Source organism: Notothenia rossii (assembly GCF_949606895.1).
Source record: "Notothenia rossii genome assembly, chromosome: 12".
NCBI lineage: Eukaryota > Metazoa > Chordata > Actinopteri > Perciformes > Nototheniidae > Notothenia > Notothenia rossii.
In genome coordinates, this window is record NC_136911.1 from 2,833,536 (window position 1) to 2,855,889 (window position 22,354).

A 22,354-nucleotide genomic window follows, 5' to 3' on the forward strand; every position below is an offset into this window, starting at 1 on the left:
ATGTCCCATAGTCACTAGCTCTGTCTAACTCGCCAGAAAGTATTTACTAATTTACTAACAACTAGAGTTTTGTAGATGAACTGGTAAATAAATGGTTGAATTCACAACTTTTGCCATAAAGGAGTTTCTACTGTTCACTCCTGAAAGTACCTTTGAGCTGCAGTCACATCCTGAGAAGCTGAACATGCTCTCCCAATTAAAGCACCTCCCTTTAATCTCCTCATCTTCACTGCTTGTACTTTCTGCACCAAGAAGCCGAGTGTCAAGCAGGCCTTTCTAAAAAGCTCTGAGCTCATTGACACTTCTCTCATAATAACGGTCATTATCTGCAGATCACATCTCTCTAACTTTTAGGTGTGGCTGTTCCGCGGTCGCACCGACCCCCAGAGTTATTCTGGACCATCTCTTTGTCTTTCGCCTTCGCAGCGGGACCCTTTTTTAATTATGAGGACATTATTTAAACCTTCATCAGTCGTGTTCTCCGGACAGGGTGACACCGGCAGCCGGCAGCCTCTCCGTCTTACAGCCGGGTCATTTTTTAATATGAGATGTTGGCATGTTATTAGTAAATAAGGGCAGAACGGCTCAAAGTGAACTTCAGGTTAGGACTGGGTGTAATGACACAGGCGTTATGATTAAATACATCGTAAGCAAGGTCTTGTTTTAAGCTTTTTGGACTCAGATTTGACTAATGTTGTCATAGTTTAATGAAAAAATAAGAGTAAAACAAGTTCTCTTTTGTATGTGGGATCTGCAGTTGCATTTATCACCTCTACCATGAAGGCATTTTTGTGCAATAATCTAAGGAATGAACAGAAAGGGAAAAATAAAGTTATTGCAGGATTGTTGATGTAAAAGAATAGCGCAAAATTAAAATGAAAACTGAGCGAAATATAGAGATTTAACGATAACCACATTAACGCAGAAAAATATATATATAATTGTGCTTTTAGTTTCTTTTTTGGCGAATGAATTAGGAGGCTCTGGATTATTTAAAAGATATGATATGTATTATTAAAAGAGTCAACAATAGTTCATTTGTTAAAAATGACAGTTATGTTAAATACCAATAAATAGCAACACCTCTCATATAGACTATACCTTTTTTTAACTATAACCCACACATCCTGAATCTATCCTTAAATACAGGATTGCAAAACTGAAGTATATCAATAACTAATTTCACGGTTTTAATCTTCTTCACTGATCATGCCTCCCCCCCGCCACTGTGATAAAACTCCTTGTTCATGCACGATGTTGTCATTGTGTGTGTGTGTCTGTCTGTCTGTCTGTCTGTCTGTCTGTCTGTCTGTCTGTCTGTCTGTCTGTCTGTCTGTCTGTCTGTCTGTCTGTCTGTCTGTCTGTCTGTCTGTCTGTGTGTGTGTGTGTGTGTGTGTGTGTGTGTGTGTGTGTGTGTGTGTGTGTGTGTGTGTGTGTGGGATTATGTGTGTGTGATTATTTTTGATTTGTCCTCCTGTGGCTGGGCAGCAGGACATTTGAGAGATGAGGCGTCGGAGGTGCAGCTCTACCTCCGACAGCTCTGTATTAAACCAATTACTCACTTTCAGACGTTGTTTTCTGCCACAGCGAATGTTTTGTTTACGCGGCTCAAAAAATTGTTTTGCGAATGGGGGTGTCATCTACGGAGCAGCAGCTGGGAGTGTAAACATGTTTCCCCTCCTGCAGGCTGCTGTTAGAAGATTTAATTCTGAGAAGCTTCTCTCTGGGGCTCCGCGCTGCACTAAGAAGCAAAAAGCCTTCAATTAGCACGCCTTCATCTTAGCACCAAAGTCACCTTCATATCCTCCCTAAATTAATACCAAACATCACTTCCAATCAATCAGAGTGTATTAACTTCTAAAGTATTCCCCTTTGCATCATTAATACACAACAAAAACATCCCCTGCTTCATGCTCATTGTAAGGTCATGTACAAACACACCTGAGTGAACAGAAGAAAAACTGTAGACGGCAATTATTAGTAGTAAAAATGAAACTGTTTCAATCACATTAGTAATTGGGCCCGCCCCCAATTATGCAAATAAGCTAAGTCCCGCCTCCCTTTGTTCGAGGTGTGATATCCCAAGTAGGTGATATCCCAAGTAGGTGTGAGATCCGTCGATAGGAGGGGGGTGATGTGTATTCACAGGTGTGAAAAGCCCCCACTGTTACTGTTATACTGGCGTATAATAAAAAAAAAAAAAAATGCTGTTTCAATCACATTAGTATACACAAAAAGTGACAGGTGGGCCTGCCCCCATGTGTGTGTGTGTGTGTGTGTGTGTGTGTGTGTGTGTGTGTGTGTGTGTGTGTGTGTGTGTGTGTGTGTGTGTGTGTGTGTGTGTGTGTGTGTGTGTGTGTGTGTGTGTGTGTGTGTGTGTGTGTGTGTGTGTGTGTGTGTGTGTGTGTGTGTGATCCTGTCCTCCTCCCCCCTTCCTGCCAGCTTATCAGTAGAAAGAGGGGGATGGAATTTAAAAACAGTTACCTTACACTTGTATTGTTCTCTCTAAAACACAGTGAGACTGTCTCAAATGCAGACTTGACTACTTGGCAGTTGATTAAATCAGATTTGTCCTTTTTCATCTCTCAAAGGTTTGGGTCCTGTTCAACACTGGGTACAGAAATATATTCAATATACAGTCATTTGTACGTAAAGATTTTTTAAGTCGTTAGCACTTAGAAATATACATTTGATTGCATTTAAAGTGGATTTAGACAACTTATCATAATGAAGTAGTTGATTGCACAAATTTGTAATGGATGTAGAATAAAGACGACATTAGCATTTAAATTGGCTCCCTATAAGACTCGCTTTCTCTATGAAATTATGTCTGGCTCTGAGTAGTGTTCTCCCTTTCACAATAAAAGCCCAAACACAATACTTTCTGAATCACTGCAGGAAGTAATGTGCTAAAATGCAAATACAAATAGCTTACAGTAGCTCTCAATTAGTTGAACAATTGGAAAACCGTAAGGACTGTGGAAACACCTACTGGCAAAGGATTGCGGATGCAAAGTATGCAAAGAGGAAGAAAAAACATTCTATCTAAAGCTATATAACACAATCTGCATATTGACAGTATGAGTACAACAAAAACAGTATGCATGTTTGATGCAAACGACGATGTTCAGTAAACGATCAATCAAAATCGAAGGAGCAGAAATAGAACTAGTCTCCCAGTTCAAGTATCTTGAACAGGGAGTGTCATATTGGACTCGCACTTGACTTTTTAAGAAACATATCCAGAAAGTATCCAATACCATTAAATTCAACTTGCAACATTTTAAACAAATTAGACCTTTTCTTAACTGTCAATGCGGCAAAGTCATACCTCCACTGTATGATTCTATCCCACATTGAATACTGTTTTACAAACTGGTCGTCTGCTTGTGCCACACACCTGAAACCCATAGAACAGCTGTTCAAGAGAGCTATCCAGGTGTTTGACAGAAAGCCATAGTTATACCACCACTGTACCATCCTTGAAAATCACAATTTCTTGAGTTTTGACAATTTGAAGTCTTTTAAAAGTATGTGTTTTTTTTAAATAATATTTACATGGGCTGGCCCCCCTCCCCTCCCTCCCTTAGGGGAGTTCATCCACAGAAAACACACTTGACGCAGCACTAGGTCAGAAACCAGAGGAGATTGTGAAGTCCACCACAGAAGGACCACCTTTGGACAAAATGTCCTCTCCATTAAAGGCAGCTCATTGTGGAATAGCCCCCCCCCCAACTGAGAAACGGGATTGTCCCACTCTCAATAGTTTTAAAGTTCAACTTAAAGAATGGTTGAGAAACAAACAGACGTGTAATCACCGCTAAATAAATGCACTTTAACACAGGGGTATCTCCTCTTGCACTTTATATATCATAGCTGCTACATTGTACTGCCATGTGGTAAATGCTTGTATGCTGCTCATGCTCTTTCTGCCTATCATGTATTTATTTTTGCTATATATATATATATATATATATATATATATATATATATATATATATATATATATATATATATATATAAATGTCATGTTCTTACATGCTGTATGTGACGGGACTACAGAGGGAAATTAGCTCAAAGCTAAAATCCGGCTCATTTACACTTGTAAGCATTATTTTTTGTTTTAAAGTGTTCATCAATGTGCACTACGGTGGCCCTGAAGAAAATTAAACTTTAAAATATGTTATCGATGTCCCCATTCCCTGTTTGTTTGGGAATAATTGCGATGTTTAATATGTTTTGGTAGCTCTTAGCAAAACAGAATTTTTGTGTATGACAACTTTACAAATGGTAGAAAGTTAAGTACTTTTTCTGAACAGATTTTCTTTAAGACTGTGACTCTTAACACACCATCCCCCCGAGAGCCAGACATACTCATCCCCTTTTCAGCCATCACAACAACAACCAAGGTGGATCTGTGAAATGAAACACCTCTTCCCAAAGTGTGACTTCCCTATCGAGAGCATAGGGCAGTAGGGTCTAAACCGATTGGCCAGATATACTAACATGCAGAACGTACGGTATGTTTGAAAAAAGACTAACCATTTATCCAGTTCAAGCTGTCTTTAAGATGTGACATCGCGCTCTGACTATTTCCCGTAAAATGGTCATGTTGTCAAGACATGTGCTACCAAGCCAGCATCCGAGGATACTGGCTTGGTAGTCGCATAAGGTCCCATGGAGGTCCACCGGAAGGGGAGGGACTTCGCCTCTCTCCTGATCGGTCTTTATGGAGAGCACGGATCAAACTAGTAAGAATATAAAAAGAATATCGGCCGTTAATGATCGGTGGCCAATCGATCGGAGCATCCCTAATTATTACCGGACATTTTGACCGGCAGGTTTTTAATTTACCGGTTTTTAATACATTTTACCAGCTAAAAAACGGTAACTACCGGCTAACGGAAACCCTGGTGTGTGTGTGTGTGTGTGTGTGTGTGTGTGTGTGTGTGTGTGTGTGTGTGTGTGTGTGTGTGTGTGTGTGTGTGTGTGTGTGTGTGTGTGTGTGTGGTTACAGCAGAGATATAACATCTGTTTCACTGAAACATGTTTTATCTACGGTGACTGACTGAAGCTGTCCTAAAACATTTATAAATGAAAGAAACAAACATATAAAATAATCTCACGCCGTCTCTCCAGAGTTTCATTTTTATTAACTTTCATAACCTAAAATATCCTCAGGAGAAAAATCCATATACAGGCATCGATTGGCATAGAAATGTGCAAACACAGAACCTGAAGCAGAGGAAACAGAAGATATAATACACTTTTCACTTTCTACCAGGTTTTAAAAACTAGAAGCTTTTGATACATCCTGGAAACATCGGCTGTCCAAAGCAACATGCACTCAGAGCGTGTTTGCATTAACGTGACTCGAGGCGTAAATATATCCTTATCAAACTTCATGACACAGATCGTCAGTGAACTAAAGGCTGCTGATATCATTTATGTCAAGATCGCTGTTTTTGTTTCAGACAAAAATAAAATGGACGATCTGTGACGTGTTTGTGAAACACTGAAAGCTCACAGGACATTTCCTAATGAACAGCAGAGAGAGAAAATAACCACACATCTCCATTTGATCAGACACCACCACAGAGAGGACGAAAGCTGAACACCATCAGAGAAACCTGCTTCATCTCCGTCCTTCTTCCTTTAGTCCCGCTGTACATAAACACATCTACTACGGAAGAGGATGAGGGCCAAATGTGAGACACTACAGGCTAAGACATGTAGAAAGCACTTTGTTGCTTCCCATGCCTCGTCTTCTTTCAGACGAGTGGAAAGAGAACGTCTCGAATCCACATTTAGGAGTTTATTTCTCTAACTCTGTCTGCAGATTTCTCCTAAACTCCCCTTATATAATGCCTAATTTGCATATTTAAACATAACCTGTCAGAAAACTTGTAATATAAAAGATAGTTGTGTTAACGTCAGTAATGAAGGTGGGAAGTTTAATGGTGGTATCTGTGTGTTAAATATGTGACCCCATCCACCTGCAGAGTGTAAAACAGGTAGGAGTTTTATTCACTTTTAAGAAGTTTTTTTAAGAAGACATTATTAAGACTTTTTAAACAGTTTTTTCTCCGAAGAATAATCAATTCCTCGTTTCTTTCTTGAACTATTTTGACTTTTTTTATAATGATACATTGGCTATAAAATGGGACTTGTTGTAGGATTAAAATCTGTCTTAATTACCTCGAAAATAGGTCAAAAAGTAAGCAGAATTGTGGTTAAAACAAAAACCAATCCGACCAACTTTTGGATTGAGATACAATTTTCAAATCATGATTTATGTGTTCTTTAAAATGAAAGAATTGACCCTGAATCCCTTCAGAGGTAACCTGTGGAAGCGTGTTGCAGAGAAAGAAAACTACTTCCTGATTGACTATCAAGGCTTTCCTGTGTGTGGTGACTTCAGGGTGTTGTGTTTTTTTTTGTATCGAGGTCGGAGCGCTGCCAGTCTCATCACAAAGTAAAATGTTTTCCCCAGACAGGATGAACGGAGGAGTCTGCACTAAAAGCATTTTCACACTGCAGGACCAATCTGCTGCAGTATTGCTGTGACCCAGAATCCTTTCTGTTCAAACAGCAAAGCCCCCGATGATGCAGTGAACCAAAACCCCAGGGTCGGCCGTGGGGGTGTAAACTACCTCCAGCATCCACGATTTCACGGTTATGAAGGTTACAGCTGAGCATACTTCTTTTTTTCTCTTCCAAAAGGTGTTAAAAGGACCAGTGGCTGCAGCAACACGTCCTCATCTGTGCTCAGCCCCAGATGTCCTGCAGGTAGCGTTTCTCCTCCCTCAGAAGGGCCACAGTCTTCATGGCGTCCAGCTGATCCACCTGCAGCTCCGCTCTGATCGCCTCCAGCAGCGCGTCGTTCATGTCTTTAGCCATGTTCTTAGCATCTCTGAGGGAGAAGGAAGGGAGAGTAAGTCAGAGGAAAGGTGGTGTAATCCATAGAAATGGTTTTAGGGCAGTCCTACATGTTTCTAAGACGGTGTTATTGGAAGTAATAATTACATTTTATTGAAAATAAGCTGTTAAAAACTCAACTAAATGATATCCTAAACATAAAAGAAAATCAACAAAAAATCTATTCAGTTTAAGAAAGGACAGGTAATAGAAATACAATATAACAACAATATAATTAAGTACAACAATACATCTAAACTGTATTGTATAGAGCTACAGAACAAAGTGAATTTCAGGCAAATCTTTGACATCAAAACACGGACATTAAACGCTAAAAATTGAATGAGCCAAGTTTATAACCTCAACACACGTTTAACTTCATGGCCATTCATACACCGCTTTCCAACCTTGTATTTCATATGCATATATAGACGTAAACACTTGGGAGATATTATACCTGGCCCTAACAATAATGAAACTCTCTGTAAAAACTGAAGCTAAACTAAAACGCACTCTAAAAACATCAAGCTGAAACGAGAATAAAATCAAGACAATATAACAACAATATAATTAGGTACAACAATACATATAAACTATAATGTATATCGGTACAGAAAAAAGTGAATTTCAGTCCAATCTTTTGACATTGAAACAGAAATTAAACGCCAATTGCTGCTGGAATGAGGGAGACACACTTTTAACTTTTAACTTTCCAACCTTGTATTTCATATGTATATATAGTATTATAAAACGGACAAGTCAAATCAAGCAATCTGATTGGTTCTTAGCCGTGATATCCTGAGCGTATACCACGGCCTGTCGTGAGCTATTGCTTAAGTATTACACTTGGGAGATATTATACCTGGTCCTAAGAACAATGAAACTTTCTGTAAAAGCTGAAGCTAAACTAAAACGCACTCTAAAAACATCACGAGAATAAACTCAAGAAATCCAGACTAAAACAGAACAACGTGTGAAACTGTGACTCCTGATCTGTTCAAACCCTGCTCTGTGCACAGTGGAAACCTATATTTAGTAAAAGCAGCTTCCAGGAGATCGTCCTGAAGGAAACTGCTGTGTCTGAGTCTTGCTGCTGCAGCATATTGAAGAGATTCATCATCCAGAGCACCTCAAGTGATTTTTACTACTCTGAGGAATTCACACAGGACTGAAGCTTCAAAGATCGTTTACTCAAAGGTGAGCGTGATGAGAAACTCTCACACTGAGATTTAGCTCGTATTGACAGGAACAATATGTAGCGCACACAAACACTGTCCAACATGTCGCATCAGTTTGAGGCGTTAGAGAGGTGATGTGAGCAGACAACTCGCAACATCACTTCAGCAGTTTCTTATTTTTTTATCGAATAAGTGCCTTCCTCCCAAGCAAGACGAGTCATTCATGTAGTCGTTATTTAGCACCGGGTACAGCTCAGAGTTCACAAAGTCTGTTTTTTAGTTTAGTTTGTGACTTTCTGTTAAAGTAAGGCTCGTTAATATTCACATTGTTGACATTGGAGTGACATTCGAAAGCTGTCTTTTCCTTGTGTTTGAAGACTTCTGCGTGGATTTGTGTGCAGTTGAATTTCAATGTAGCTAGACTAATATTATAAGGAGAGTTATATTCCAGCGGTGGGTGCGTAGGATTGTCTCAGGCTCATGTGGTCCAAACATAAGTTTTGTAAAGTCCAAAAGTCAACATTTATTTAAAAAAGTAAAATTGCTTTCATTTTTAAAACGTGTTTTTATCCAAGCAGACATCCGGCTTCGATCCATACTTGTTGGCGGTTAACCGTAAAATATTTTTACCGCGTTTAAAAGTTCGCTTATTCACGAATTCAACTTAACAAATAAAGTGGATTTAATTAAATAAAACCAACAAACGTTATCATGTGAATCCGTCGGATCAAACTTTGAAGACCCATTTATTTATTTACCGCAAATGAATGGAGAATAAAATATATTTAAATGTGAATGTTGAGTCTTACCCGCAGACATAGAGGAAGCCCTTCTGTTTGAGCAGGATGTCCGTGACGTGTTTTCTGTTTCTCAGCAGGTTGTGCTGCACGTATCTGGGCGGTGCTGCGGAGGTGAAGCCCTCTTCCTCCTCTCCCTCCTCCTCTTCCTCCTCCGGATCATCTCTGGAGAAACACACCTTCAGATGGCTCAGTGCTCCGCTGGAAACAAAGCCCTCCAACTCCTCTCTGAGACAAGGATGACAGAGACACATTATTTTAGCTCATTGTTAGTCCAAGCTATTCGGGAAATCTTCTTCCTGATTTGAGGAAAGGTTTCTCTCCAAAGCTAGAAGAGAAAAGAGCTTTGAGGGATAGATAGAGGATTTAATGGAGAATATACAGTAGTGCAATGCCAATAAGTACATTTACTCAAGTATTATACTTAAAGTGGACCTATCATGCTGTATTTGAATAATATATTGTAGGGCCATACCTATATAAAACATGTCTGTGAAGGTTTTTTTTCAAAATACCAAACAGATAATGCATTTTAGCCATGCCTCATTTCGCTCTATTTGCTCTATTCCAGCCCTGTTTTCACAAGGGCTGATTCTGTGGCAAATGAGCTGCAGCTGACCACGCCCCCCTGACCATGCTGTTACCATGCTGTCACCATGCTGTCACCATGCTGTTACCATGCTGTTACCATACTGTTACCATACTGTTACCATACTGTTACCATGCTGTTACCATACTGTTACCATGCTGTCACCATGCTGTCACCATGCTGTTACCATGCTGTTACCATGCTGTTACCATGCTGTTACCATACTGTTACCATGCTGTTACCATGCTGTTACCATACTGTTACCATGCTGTTACCATGCTGTTACCATGCCACGCAGCCTCTCATTCCCCTGATAGGTGGAGAGTTGCCCATATAGGCGGAGCACCCCGTTTCTGACGTCAGAACAATTTCAAATCTGTATCAGTCTGTATCAGATCCGTTGCAGCCCCGTTTTTAGAGATTTGGGCATACTTGTCAACCCTTCCGATTTTCGCGGGAGACTCCCGATTTCATTGCCCTCTCCCGGTTTCCTCCCGGGGTCATATTTCTCCCGCATTTCTCCCGATTTCTGACAAAATCAGATTTACACACGACTGTTTCCACTCTGACTTTAATACAGCTACACCATTGTTTGGTTTCCATGGTAACACGTCTCTTTAGTAGCGCGAGTGTGAGTTCCCTGACGCACCGGGGACACATATTCATGTATAAAAGGTGCCCGAACCACCTCAACTGGCTCCTTTTGACGCGAAGGAGGAGCGGTTCAACTCCGAGTCCCTCCCTGATGACTGAACTTCTCACCTTATCCCTAAGGGAGACGCCAGCCACCCTGCGGAGAAAACCCATCTCGGCCGCTTGTACCCGCGATCTCGTTCTTTCGGTCATGACCCATCCTTCATGACCATAGGTGAGGGTAGGAAGGGCGCGGTAGACAGAGAGCTTTGCCTTCTGGCTCAGCTCCCTTTTCGTCACACGGTGCGGTAAAGCGACCGCAGTACCGCTCCCGCTGCTCCGATTCTCCGACCCATCTCACGCTCCATTGTTCCCTCACTCGAGAACAAGACCCCGAGGTACTTGAACTCCTTCACTTGGGGTAAGGACTCATTCCTTCACTTTATACTTTTACTCCATTGCATTTTGTAGGCAATTGTTGTTTACTTCATTACATTAACTTGCAGCTTTAGTAGTAGCTTTAATATTCTTCTTACAGATTTAGATTATTAATACAAAATATCAATCATCTAATAGATTATGATATATCTCTGTATGTTAAGCTACCAAGCAGAAAAGCTCAGATAAAGCGCACCATTGAAATGATTAACACAATAATGCCTTAATATTTATAGTACAGAAATGGGCCTTACTGCATATTGACTACTTAGATTTTTTCTAGAACTTCTTCTTTTGGAGTAAAGCTGTGAATGCAAGACCTTTTCTTTTACTTAAACATATATGTAAATGTGTATTGTAACCTAGGAATATAGAAAACGCCAGCCTTATAAAGCCAAGTATTCAAAACAGTTTGCATATGCGCCCTTTCACATCTAACACTCGCTTTATATTTAGCTACATGTTTAAGGCGAGACCTACATAACCCCCGAACATCTCCTAAACTGTCAGGCTTGATGAAGCAGCGCAGCGATGGGCGAAAGGTCTGAGCACAACTGTGAAAGACAACCAATTTGTCGTGTTTAATGAGACAAATCCCTCCAAAAATATGGATTTCATCAGCAAGGTCGAGCCTCTGTTATAAGCATATTTTTTAAATCAATCGTGACGCCTTCAGTCTGGGATAACCTCGCTTTCTGTCGAGGTTTCGCCTGCCAAATATTCCTTCTTCTGTTTCGCCGTCTCTACAGAGCCGAGGGAGGAAAGGAAGGAGGAAGGAGGAGAAGGTGAGGGGAGCGTGCTCACAGCAACTTGTTTTAAGTTAAGCAGTGCGAATAGGCAGGAACACACACACACACACACACACACACACACACACACACACACACACACACACACACACACACACACACACACACACACACACACACACACACACACACACACACACACACACACACACACACACACACACACACACACACACACACACACACACACACACACACACACACACACACACACACACACACACACACACTCATAACAAGCGGCAACTCCGGGATCATGGGTGAAGGTCCTCGCCTCAGGGGTCTGTATTTTGCAGCAACCCCACACCACACACACACACACACACACACACACACACACACACACACACACACACACACACACACACACACACACACACACACACACACACACACACACACACACACACACACACACACACACACACACACACACACACACACACACACACACACACACACACACACACACACACACACACACACACACACACAGTGAAGCAGACCGAAAACATTTTGCTTCTCCACAAATGCGTACCATCTAATGGCAGCGAAAATATATTAGGTATTAAGACACTGTATATCGATTCTCCAAATCGATTAACGTATATAAAATATACATATACAGTATAGCAATTAATCCAGCGTCTCTTAAATAATTCCTGTTTCTTCTTTCATGTACAGTTACGGTTTCTCTTTCCGCCTTTCCGCACTAAAATTCCATTTTATAAATGTGTAATAAAACTTTCTTTACTCATATGTGTATGCAGGTAGTGAGTTCTGTATACTCGGACAGTTTTCCTGAAATAAAACGGAAAAACTGGCCAATTATCACTTTTCTTACAGTTTCAGAATATAACCAATACAGAGCCCGACTGTGTAACTTTTGATTGTTGGTGTAAAATCTCATTATTTTGACCAAAATATACTTTTTTCTTTAGATGTGACACATACGCTGGTCTGTTCATATACGATGAGAGTTGTTTCTGCAAATAACTTGTGGGAAATTGAAGGATATTGCATATTAACAGTTGATTTTATGCAAACAGTATCTCAAATACTGTATATCAATATCCACACTGCAGTCTAACCTTTGACTGATGATGTAGTCAACTGTGTGATTACAACGTCTGTGTGAACTGGAGAGAAGTCGCATGAATAACAAAAAGAGAAAGATGGTTCAGTTTGGTTTCATTATAACCATCAGATAGATAATGGTGTGAGGAGAAACTGGAGGAAGAGAGAGGACGGTTGACTCATTATAGAAACAGCAGAGTGTTTCAGAGAAGGTAAACCTGCTGACACACACACACACACACACACACACACACACACACACACACACACACACACACACACACACACACACACACACACACACACACACACACACACACACACACACACACACACACACACACACACACACACACACACACACACACACACACACACACACACACACACACACACACACACACACACACACAGCCTGGGGCAACATCCCAGACCTTATCGTGAACCCAGCAGGTCTTCAGTGATGTTTCCACAGCAAGAAAACGCTGGCCGTGAAGAGGCAGAGGAACGGGAGGGAGAGGGGGAGAAAGGGAGAAGTTTGGTGTGACACCAAGGCAGATTGGGAGGGAGGCAGAGGGGGAAGTAGTTTGGTGTGACACCCAGGAAGATTGGGAGGGAGAGGGGGAAGCAGTTTGATGTGACACCCAGGCAGATTGGGAGGGAGAGGGGGAAGCAGTTTGATGTGACACCCAGGCAGATTGGGAGGGAGAGGGGGAAGCAGTTTGATGTGACACCCAGGCAGATTGGCATCATCCTCTCAGGACAATAAGTGCAGCTGATTGAGAAGCCTCGTTTCTTTTTGGATGGAAATTAGGAACACGATAAAAGAGCTGGTCACATCCATTGATACTTTTTTGAGGTACTTCAGGAAACACAAAGTTCTTCATAAGCAAAAACTACTTATACTTACCCACCCTGTCACAGGTAATCAACAGAGTAACTCAAAGCTGCTTCTACTCCAATACCATGGGCTATTCATCTAAAAAAATCTAATACATGATGATGTTCTTTTATTATTATATGAATATGCCTGAAAGTAAAAACATTGTATTGGCTTTCACCTTTAAAAGCTGCATTTACACACTTACTAAAATACAGTGATATAATTCATGTTATTTCAAAAATAGCAATTCTCCATGAGTACTTTATAGTACTTTCATATATTTTGATGCTGATACTTCTACTGAAGAAATATGTTGTCATGCCAGACTTTTACTTGTAACGGAGTATTTCTACACTGTGCTGTTACCTTTTGTTAAAGTACTTCTTCCACCTCTGGTCACATCCTGTCTCCATACTTGCAAGCAGAGGTGGAAAAAGTACTCAGATATCTTCAACAAAGTAAAAGTACAAATAACGAGGTCTCAAAATACTTCATAACAAGTCAAAGTCCTGAATTACTCCTGAAATATATACATTAAGTACGGAGGTTTTATCAGCTCCATGTACTCAGTATCAAAAGGAGAAGTTTCACAGTATTATATTTGTATAGAATAGTATACATGGGAGAGCATTGTGAAGATGTGGGGGCATTTATAAATACTTTTTAGATTCTATGGTTGTTTTTATGTATTAGTAGTACAGTACTCCATCACATCATATACGCCTATTAAATGTTTTTATAAGTAAAAGGTAACTATGAGTGGTAAATGAATGTTTTGCAATAAAACAATTCTATATTTCAGGGTTCATACACTTTTTCACCAATGATTTTCAATGACCTCTCCAGGACCTTTACCTAATTTTCCATGACCAAAAAAAGTACTCTTTCTCAGCGTACCACTGAAAATGGTTTGCCCTAAACCATGGAACAGGAAAATAAGGTCTGCATATGAAACATGTTGTGCCTATCTAAAACAAATCCAATAGTAGGCTTACTAGCTTCTCCACGCTAAAGCAACTCAAATCTCTCACCAGCAAAACACCTCGTCAGTTAAAAGCCTTACCATACAGTATGTATTATCATTAGAGTATTACTATTTTGGTGATTAGATCAAATATAAATTATATTTGAAGCAACTTTAGTTACATTTTTCCATGACTTTTCCAAAACTTTGGGAAAAATATTGTTTTGCATAACTTTTCCAGAGCCTGGAATTAGCATTTTGAATTTCCATGACTTTTCCAGGTTTTTAATGACCGTAAGAACCCTGATATTTGCTTCTGAAACGATGTCTAAATAGGTATGGTACTTGAGTAAATGTTCTTCCCACTTCTGTTAATAAGCCTAAAAAGCCAGCCATGCTCTATTTATGCAAGTTCAAATATTCAAAAACCCTACTTCCTGAACTTTTCTTTGTAAGATATGGCATGTTGAATAAAAGTGCTGAAAGTATGCTAAGCAGGGGCAAAGCCACACGTCCTTTTAGAGATGAATGCAGGCAGGAGACTCAGCTGCAGGTATGTTGTTATTATTCTGCTAACCTATTCAAATTGAGTACAGCTCTTTGCGGGTGGCTCATAAAACACAGACTAATCGCTTTGGTCAACACAGTGGGGGGGGGTTCATCAGAGAAGCCCACACTGTGAACAAGCAGCCACGACTACCTGGCTGTGCGTCGGTGTTTAACCAAAGGATAGAGGAAGCAAAGGGGAGCAAACAGCGTCCTCTGTGATCTATTCTTGTGTGATTAAGGATGCTAATCCATGCGCACTGTTTAATCCTGCAGAATAACTCACTGCAGCTTCTTTTAATACACGCTGATACAGGAAAGAGACGATCAATGAGTGTGAAGCCAAAAAACACTGATAAAAAGCAAGGAGGTTTACAAAGCAAGCGTTCAATACAAGAAAGGAGGTGTAGTGTTAGCACAGTTTAGATGGAAACAACTTGCTTGAGACAGCATTTTTCAGGGATGGTGGTTCAATGTATTTGATCAATTCTCCATCTAGTTCTGAATCTGGTTGTCAAATCTATTTAGCTTTCAACATGAAGATGGATTGGTTTCTCTTCTAATTTAATGTCAAAATAAGTGAACAAAAACACAAAGACATTGCACTTAACGTAAAGGTCCTGGGAATATGTAATACAAATTGTATAAATTATTACAGTAATAAGAAAAATGTGACTTTGGATAAATAAATAATATAAGTGATTTAAAAAAAATGACTTCTTTAAAGCTGTTTCTGTACATTGACAGTTTGAATTACTCTACTAATACAGTTTAGACTTTTTTAAATTGTTCTAAAAGCAAATACTTTAAAATTGGGGGTTTTAACAGATTTTGTGGGGGCCAGAATAACACTTTGTGAACACAACATGGCACGTTTGTTAGCATGCTGTACATTTGTTAACCATGTAGCCATATGGAGCAGCATTAGCTTAACGAGCCTTCATTTGGAGAGAGAAGATAAATGTGTAATATTCTCCAATCATTCTAGATCCATGAGTGAAGTGTGATTATATAGAGTCACATTAGAGATGATACACAATGCTGTATTCCTGTTCAGTCTCACTCTGATGTGAGAGGATGTGGCCTTCACTGACCCAACTCTGCATGTCTGTTTCCTTTGTTTACCTTTTATTATACGTCCTTGCACAATGCTAATGTGTGCAGCTGAGGAAAGAACACCCACATCATGCATCTAGACATTTTGCAGGTCACACATTTCAATATGGATTAACTAGAGGCAAGATGCAGAAGTACAAAGTACATCTGACTCACAAAAGGTAAGGGAAAGTATGCATAGAATATGAAAATATATGAGTATAACCACATTTAAATCCTTAACATAGTCTCTGTTAAACACATAGAAGACTACAAATACAATTTAACAGTGTAAAAGGCAATCAGAGCATAAGACTATGTTTTAAATGATTATATGGTCATTTGACACGACACTCACCTGAACAGGTAGTCTCTGTCTCTGTGGCGACACCCGAAGAACAGCCATGTCTCTCCAAACATGGCGTCAGGGTTCTCCTTCCTCTCCATCTCCCTGAAAGTCAAACAGCGGATGTTAGCGGTCAATCAATAGCAGCAGACAAGCGCAGCAGATGGGGGAGAGCGAGTCCTTCCTGCTGCAGAGGTTAAAGAAGAGTAGTGACACCATTAAGCACCGTCTGCAGTGACAGAACACAAAGTGCCACCATTACCTAATGCCCGCTGCAGCGAGGACATTATACGTATTATTACATTCCACCCAAACAGAAGGATACGTCCCATCAAGATGAACTGCAATCAAGCTCCAACTAAAAAAAACTGCTTCTGCAAAAAAGTGATTCCCTCTGCTCTGGCGGTTTGGGAGTTTGGCAAAGCTCCCAGAATCCTTTGCAGGCGATGGCACAAAGCGGCTCTGAAGATATCTGCACCGCACACCTGCTGTAAAAGTGACAGCTCCCCCCCCCCCCCCGATAACAACAGGTGACCCCCAACCTTTCATGATGCCATCAGTCAGACGACTCCCCAAAGAGCCCCGAATTATCTGTCACCCGTCTGGAGGGGGGGGGGGATAGAAAGAGAGGGGGATAGAAAGAGAGGTGGATAGAGAGAGAGGGGGGGATAGAGAGAGGGGAATAGCTAACTCTTCAGCTTGGTTTCTGGTGCTTAAAAATGTTTTGCCGCGATAATACGTGGATTAATCGATACGTTTAGCAACATGGGGGGAACTACGAATGTATGTGTATGTTTTTTTCTGTCTTTGTTTACATGTATGTACGTACGTGTATGTATGTGCATGTGTACATGTGTGTAGGTATGTACACACATGTATGTGTATGTGTATATGTATATGTGGGTATACATATGTGAGTATATGGTTACATGTATTATTGGTACTATTCTTTATTTCCTTATCTATTAATTTTCTTTTAATATTATCTTCTACATCAGGGGTTCCCAAAGTGGGGGTCGCGAGATGATTACAAAATAAAAATGGAAAATTAAAAAAAAAAAATTATAAAAAAAAATTGATTAATTTTTTTTATAATTTTTTTTAAAAAATTATTATTAATAATAACGTTTGCATAGACATTTTCAGGGGCGGACTAGCCATCTATATAATTACCCCGCAACGACACTCCCCCTTTGACAATCCCCCCCCCCCCCCCTCGTCGACAGGGGGTCGCCAGTCTCTGTAAATATTGACTGTATAAATGTAAACTCATTGTGCCTGACTCAATAAAAAAATTAAAAAAATAAAAAAATTAAGCAACGTGAAATGAATCAAATAAAGACGCTTGGTTTGGATAAAGATTTGTCTTCCATCGCTCTGGGATCTTTTGGGAGAATGTTTCCAAGTTGTAAACACAGACATTTTACTGTCAATCTTTAACTAATACAGTACAGAGATTGGTGCTTTGCGTAATTGATATTCAGCAACAGCCTGAATCATGCTTCCAGAGATGGAAACGGCAGCCAGCTCTTCGGCTTGGTGTCTGGTTTTCTGGTAACGAAAATGTAGTCAATGAGAACATTAGTTTGAGTTAAATGAATCATCACCGCACGTAGAAATACTCTTCAAATACTCATTGCATCCTGATGGGAGAACACTGAGAGAACCACAACCAGCGGGCGGATTGAAAGGCGTGGTTTCTTTTTCAAAACGTGCTAAATATTCACCGTTACACCTTACAAACGGAATTGTATTCTTTCATAGTGTTTCATCTTAGTCTGTTTCATGTCAGTTTACTTTATGCTGCATTTTAATTGGACTTCCTTAGCTCTTATATATCTTGTGTTGCACTGTTAGAGGAGCCTGAGACTTCACTGCAGCTCATTTATCTTTGCTCTGACGGTCCCTGAAACGTTCTTAGAGTATGAGCAATGGATGGTTGACATTTTTTTATTTTATGTGCACCTTAAACTCAGATTTAAGGTAGTACAGACAGAATTCCCCCCTTGTACATTGTAGTGATACTAAAGGATGGAGAGTGGGACTATATTGAAAGTAGTTCGTCAAGCAAAGACAGACTTCTTTAAATGTGCTGATTTGTTTTGTTCTATGTCGTGTGGATTCATCTTTGAGACAGAAATCACGCACAATGTGAAGACGTCAGCTTGGACTAAAGGATAAACACATTCACATTCAAAAGTGTGTTGGTAAACAAACATTCCCTTTTTTAATTAACAGAGAAGTTTCTTTGATCTCTCTCTGTCTGGATCGCTCGGATCCCGACCATTAGCATCCTGGACGAGATTCCTCTGATCTGCAAACAGCCTGAAGTAAACTCATTTTAGTGCTCGTCGGTCTGCTCTCGCCGCCTGCCCTAAAGGGATCAATACCAATATGAAAAAACTCGGATTCCATTCTGAGCAGACCTACACCGGCGCCTTTCTCTGAATACAAATCACATCACATCACATGCCGGCACTAACGGCCCGAAACTCAATCCCAGAGGAGGCAGAGTGCTCTATTTGGGGTTGGAATCAGAGGCCTGATCAGCATGAGAGGGACGCTGCGGTGAAAAGCTGGGTGAACACTTGGTTTATAAGCATCCCAATTATCTCAAATCTTTCATCCATTTTCCTAAAAGCTCTGTGAGAGAAGAGAGTTGTTTTTTAAGGCGTAAAAAAATAACGACAACAAGCCTAACGACAACAGCAGCTCCAGGCTTAAACCCCTGAAAGTACATTGCAGAATTACACCCGTTTATATCTTTTTAAAAACACGAGACAATGCAGAGTGCGGCCTTATTGTAATCAGCTGTCTGGATGGACTGATAAAGCTCTATATTTAAACACACAAACGTAATAACAATTGTCATATTGAATGTTTAACTGCAGGCAGACCTCAATATAAATAAAATATTGTAAGTAAATCCAGGCTAGCTACTCAGAAAATGCAATATTTGTTAAAGTATCACTGCTCCCAGCTAAAAAACACAACCTCTATCAAATCCTTCTAGGCAGACGTCAACAATCAATAGAAGCCAACTAGGGGGGGGTTATTAAAATCTCTCTGTACCCCGAAGCAAGCCTCTGACCTTTAGAGCAGTTCTTCTTGTTACAGCAGCTACAAAGTCGTTCTTTTGAAAACAGCCATCGATTAACAGCAGGGGAAGAAGGGGGGGGGGGGGGGGGGGGGGGGGGATCGAAGTGTCCCCGTGTTTCTCGGCTGCTAACAGGACTCTTCTCTGGCCTAAAGGCAGGAACAGCGCCCCGTTGACTACCTGCAGATTGTTATCTCCTATCTGAGAGAGAATCAGCCGCCGAGGCTTTGTTAGGAATCTCAGGTTCTGTGTGAAAGGCTCTCAACAAACACAGCGCTGCCAGGGGAGAGGGTTCACTTCAGTTTACACTCCAACAGAATGGAGAGCCTCTTGTCAGGAAAACACATATTTGAAATGTAATAAAAGACATTTTTAAAATCAATCCCACAGCAGAGTCTCAAGGATGCATTTGATGAGGTGTTGCTCTAACAAGATCCATCAAGGTCTGAGTGTTTAGCTCCCAGGTTTGCAAGGACAGAGAATTAATAAATCACCTGGATGTGTTTTTGATATATTAGATTTTAACATGCAATGCTTGGGCTGCACTGTGAGGATCAAAGTATGTTTATTAGTGTCAATGCCGAGGTAGAAATGTGACTATATTAAAGGGGAACTAGATAAAAGAGTGTGTCCTAAAAGGAAGCTCAGGAAAAGCACTGTTTTTAAAATCAAAAAGCCCACAACAGTCATGTATGTTAAGTCCCAGACGGTAACTGAATATTAAAAAGAGACTCAGGATGAGGCTTGCTTTCAAAATAAAAGCCCACGGCAGTGAGTGCAAGATAACAGAAAGCAACGGTATAACCTAGTTTTTCAGAATAAAAGCCCCAAAAGCCAACATTTGTCTTAAAATGTGAGTTTTTCATGTAACTCAAGCGTCCATTAAATCCATTTTCTTTCCAACCTTTTTTATATAATGGCTATACTTCAACTTTTGTTAAACCCATTCCCACTTATCCTTCTATTCCTACTTCTTCACCTTCTTCTTACACCTTAAATCCAGCGTTGAAGAGTAGCTGCGTCAGCTCCATAGAAACAGTATTCACACTTTGAGAAATTGCATTATTCAGTTCCACACACACATACACACACACACACACACACACACACACACACACACACACACACACACACACACACACACACACACACACACACACACACACACACACACACACACACACACACACACACACACACACACACACACACACACACACAACACACACACACACACACACACACACACACACACACACACACACACACACACACACACACACACACACACACACACACACACACACACACACACACACGAGGGTGTGACAGAAAACGGGTGCCATTTTAGTCCTCTGGCTTCCCTCGGGTGCCGACAGCTCTCTACCCACATGACCTCTCATCCTCCCGGCGGAACATCCTCCCCTGACTCACCTCTCAGAGCGATCACACAACAGAGCAGGCGTCCGGTGCATTTAGAGACAATAGGAGCTGACTGGGGCATAACCTCATTTACACAAAGCCAACCAAGAGTTAGACATGTCCGTCTGAGGGCTGGGAAACACACACAGCTATCAGCGAGCTTCAGTCACATTAAATCGTTCCGACAGCTCATCATTTCTGCAATCCTGATTCAGCCATCAATTCAAACCTCGGGAAATTAAACCAACTGTCACGATTTCTGCAGGATTCAGACTCACAGCGACGGTTTAACAAGCTGGAGAGGAGCACGCAGCTAACAGTCGATATTCTCACACCAACTCCACATCGATTACTAGCAATGATTCACCAAAACAACACGGCCACCACACCTGCCGGACTCTCAACTTTCAGATCAATAACGCTTCATTTGCCGCGTTGCCCTTCATTACGAGCCGAGTCATAAATGGGTTTAATGTATCCTGTTGAGACGAGTGAAGCGTCTGAAATAATCTCCGACGTGATCAGATTTATTGTGAGATCTGCATGACGTCGACTTTTATGAGCTTTGAGCAGGGCCTCATTTAATTGTCTCTGCAGACTACTCGAAAATATGCAGATGATGTGCACTTAACGTTCATTTGAACGGAGTGAATATTCATTAAGGGCTGCAGATTTTTAGCGGGGGGCGAATCAGAGATTTAACCTGCATGTTTCTGATGCTTCACATTCAATTAAGATGTCTTACTTCAGCAGGATCACATACATGACCACATGCACTTGATCCTCATGTTGGGACATTTGATTTGATTTATTTCAAACGTGTAAAAAAATAATAACAATGAAATGAAACGAACAAGAGAATATTTATGATACTGTACGAACTTAAGCAGTGTCAAATTGATAAACAGCATTATTACTGACTTACAACTTATTAGGGATGTAACGATACCAAAAACTCACGGTACGATAATATCGCGATAACAAATCCACGGTACGGTATTTATCGCGATATTGAATAATAAAGGGAAGGACAAAAAATTTGGATTTTTTTTTTCTTCAATAAAACATTTTTTTACTCGGAAAATGTTTTTTTATTACATAATAAATCCGATTTTTACAGCATTTTTGTAGGATAGCAGTATTTTAAAGTGTCAAAACAAAGTTGACAGTAACAGACTGGAACAAGAAAACCAGTGTTTTGTACCTACTGGTACTACCAAACAAAGTAAGCATTTTCTTATGCCACTGCATCTCACAAATAAACAAGAACATTTAAAATTCAGACCCTGCAATAAAATAATCAAGTTTCACTTTAGTTTTTCAAGTAACTCAACTCAAACTCACTAGTCACTCACTCAGCATCATCAGACAGGTTTTTAGGAAAAATATGAGAATGTCCACATTTCCAGGTATTTATAAGCTGGGATGTTTGGGCATTTACAATATCCCCTGCTCTGGAAAAAACTCTGTCGCTTGGTACTGATGTTGCTGGCTGTCTGTCAAAATGACGGACAGCGAAAAAAGTCTAACGCCAGGCTTATTGACATGGCGAGATATAAATA

General features: G+C 40.5%; 1 protein-coding gene across 1 annotated transcript in view; it reads right to left on the bottom strand.

Annotated features, from left to right (window-relative positions):
- Positions 1-5,130: 5,130 nt before the first annotated feature.
- The window catches only part of mtrr (5-methyltetrahydrofolate-homocysteine methyltransferase reductase), a 34,466-nt gene continuing 17,242 nt past the window's right edge, over positions 5,131-22,354 (bottom strand). Inside the window, exons 11-13 of the mRNA XM_079661816.1 lie at positions 16,286-16,408; positions 8,906-9,121; positions 5,131-6,913 (exon numbers count right to left, since the gene is read on the bottom strand). Of these exons, the coding sequence (XP_079517942.1) occupies positions 6,769-6,913; positions 8,906-9,121; positions 16,286-16,408 (484 nt within the window). The 3' untranslated portion in view covers positions 5,131-6,768. The remainder of the gene's footprint in view (positions 6,914-8,905; positions 9,122-16,285; positions 16,409-22,354) is intronic.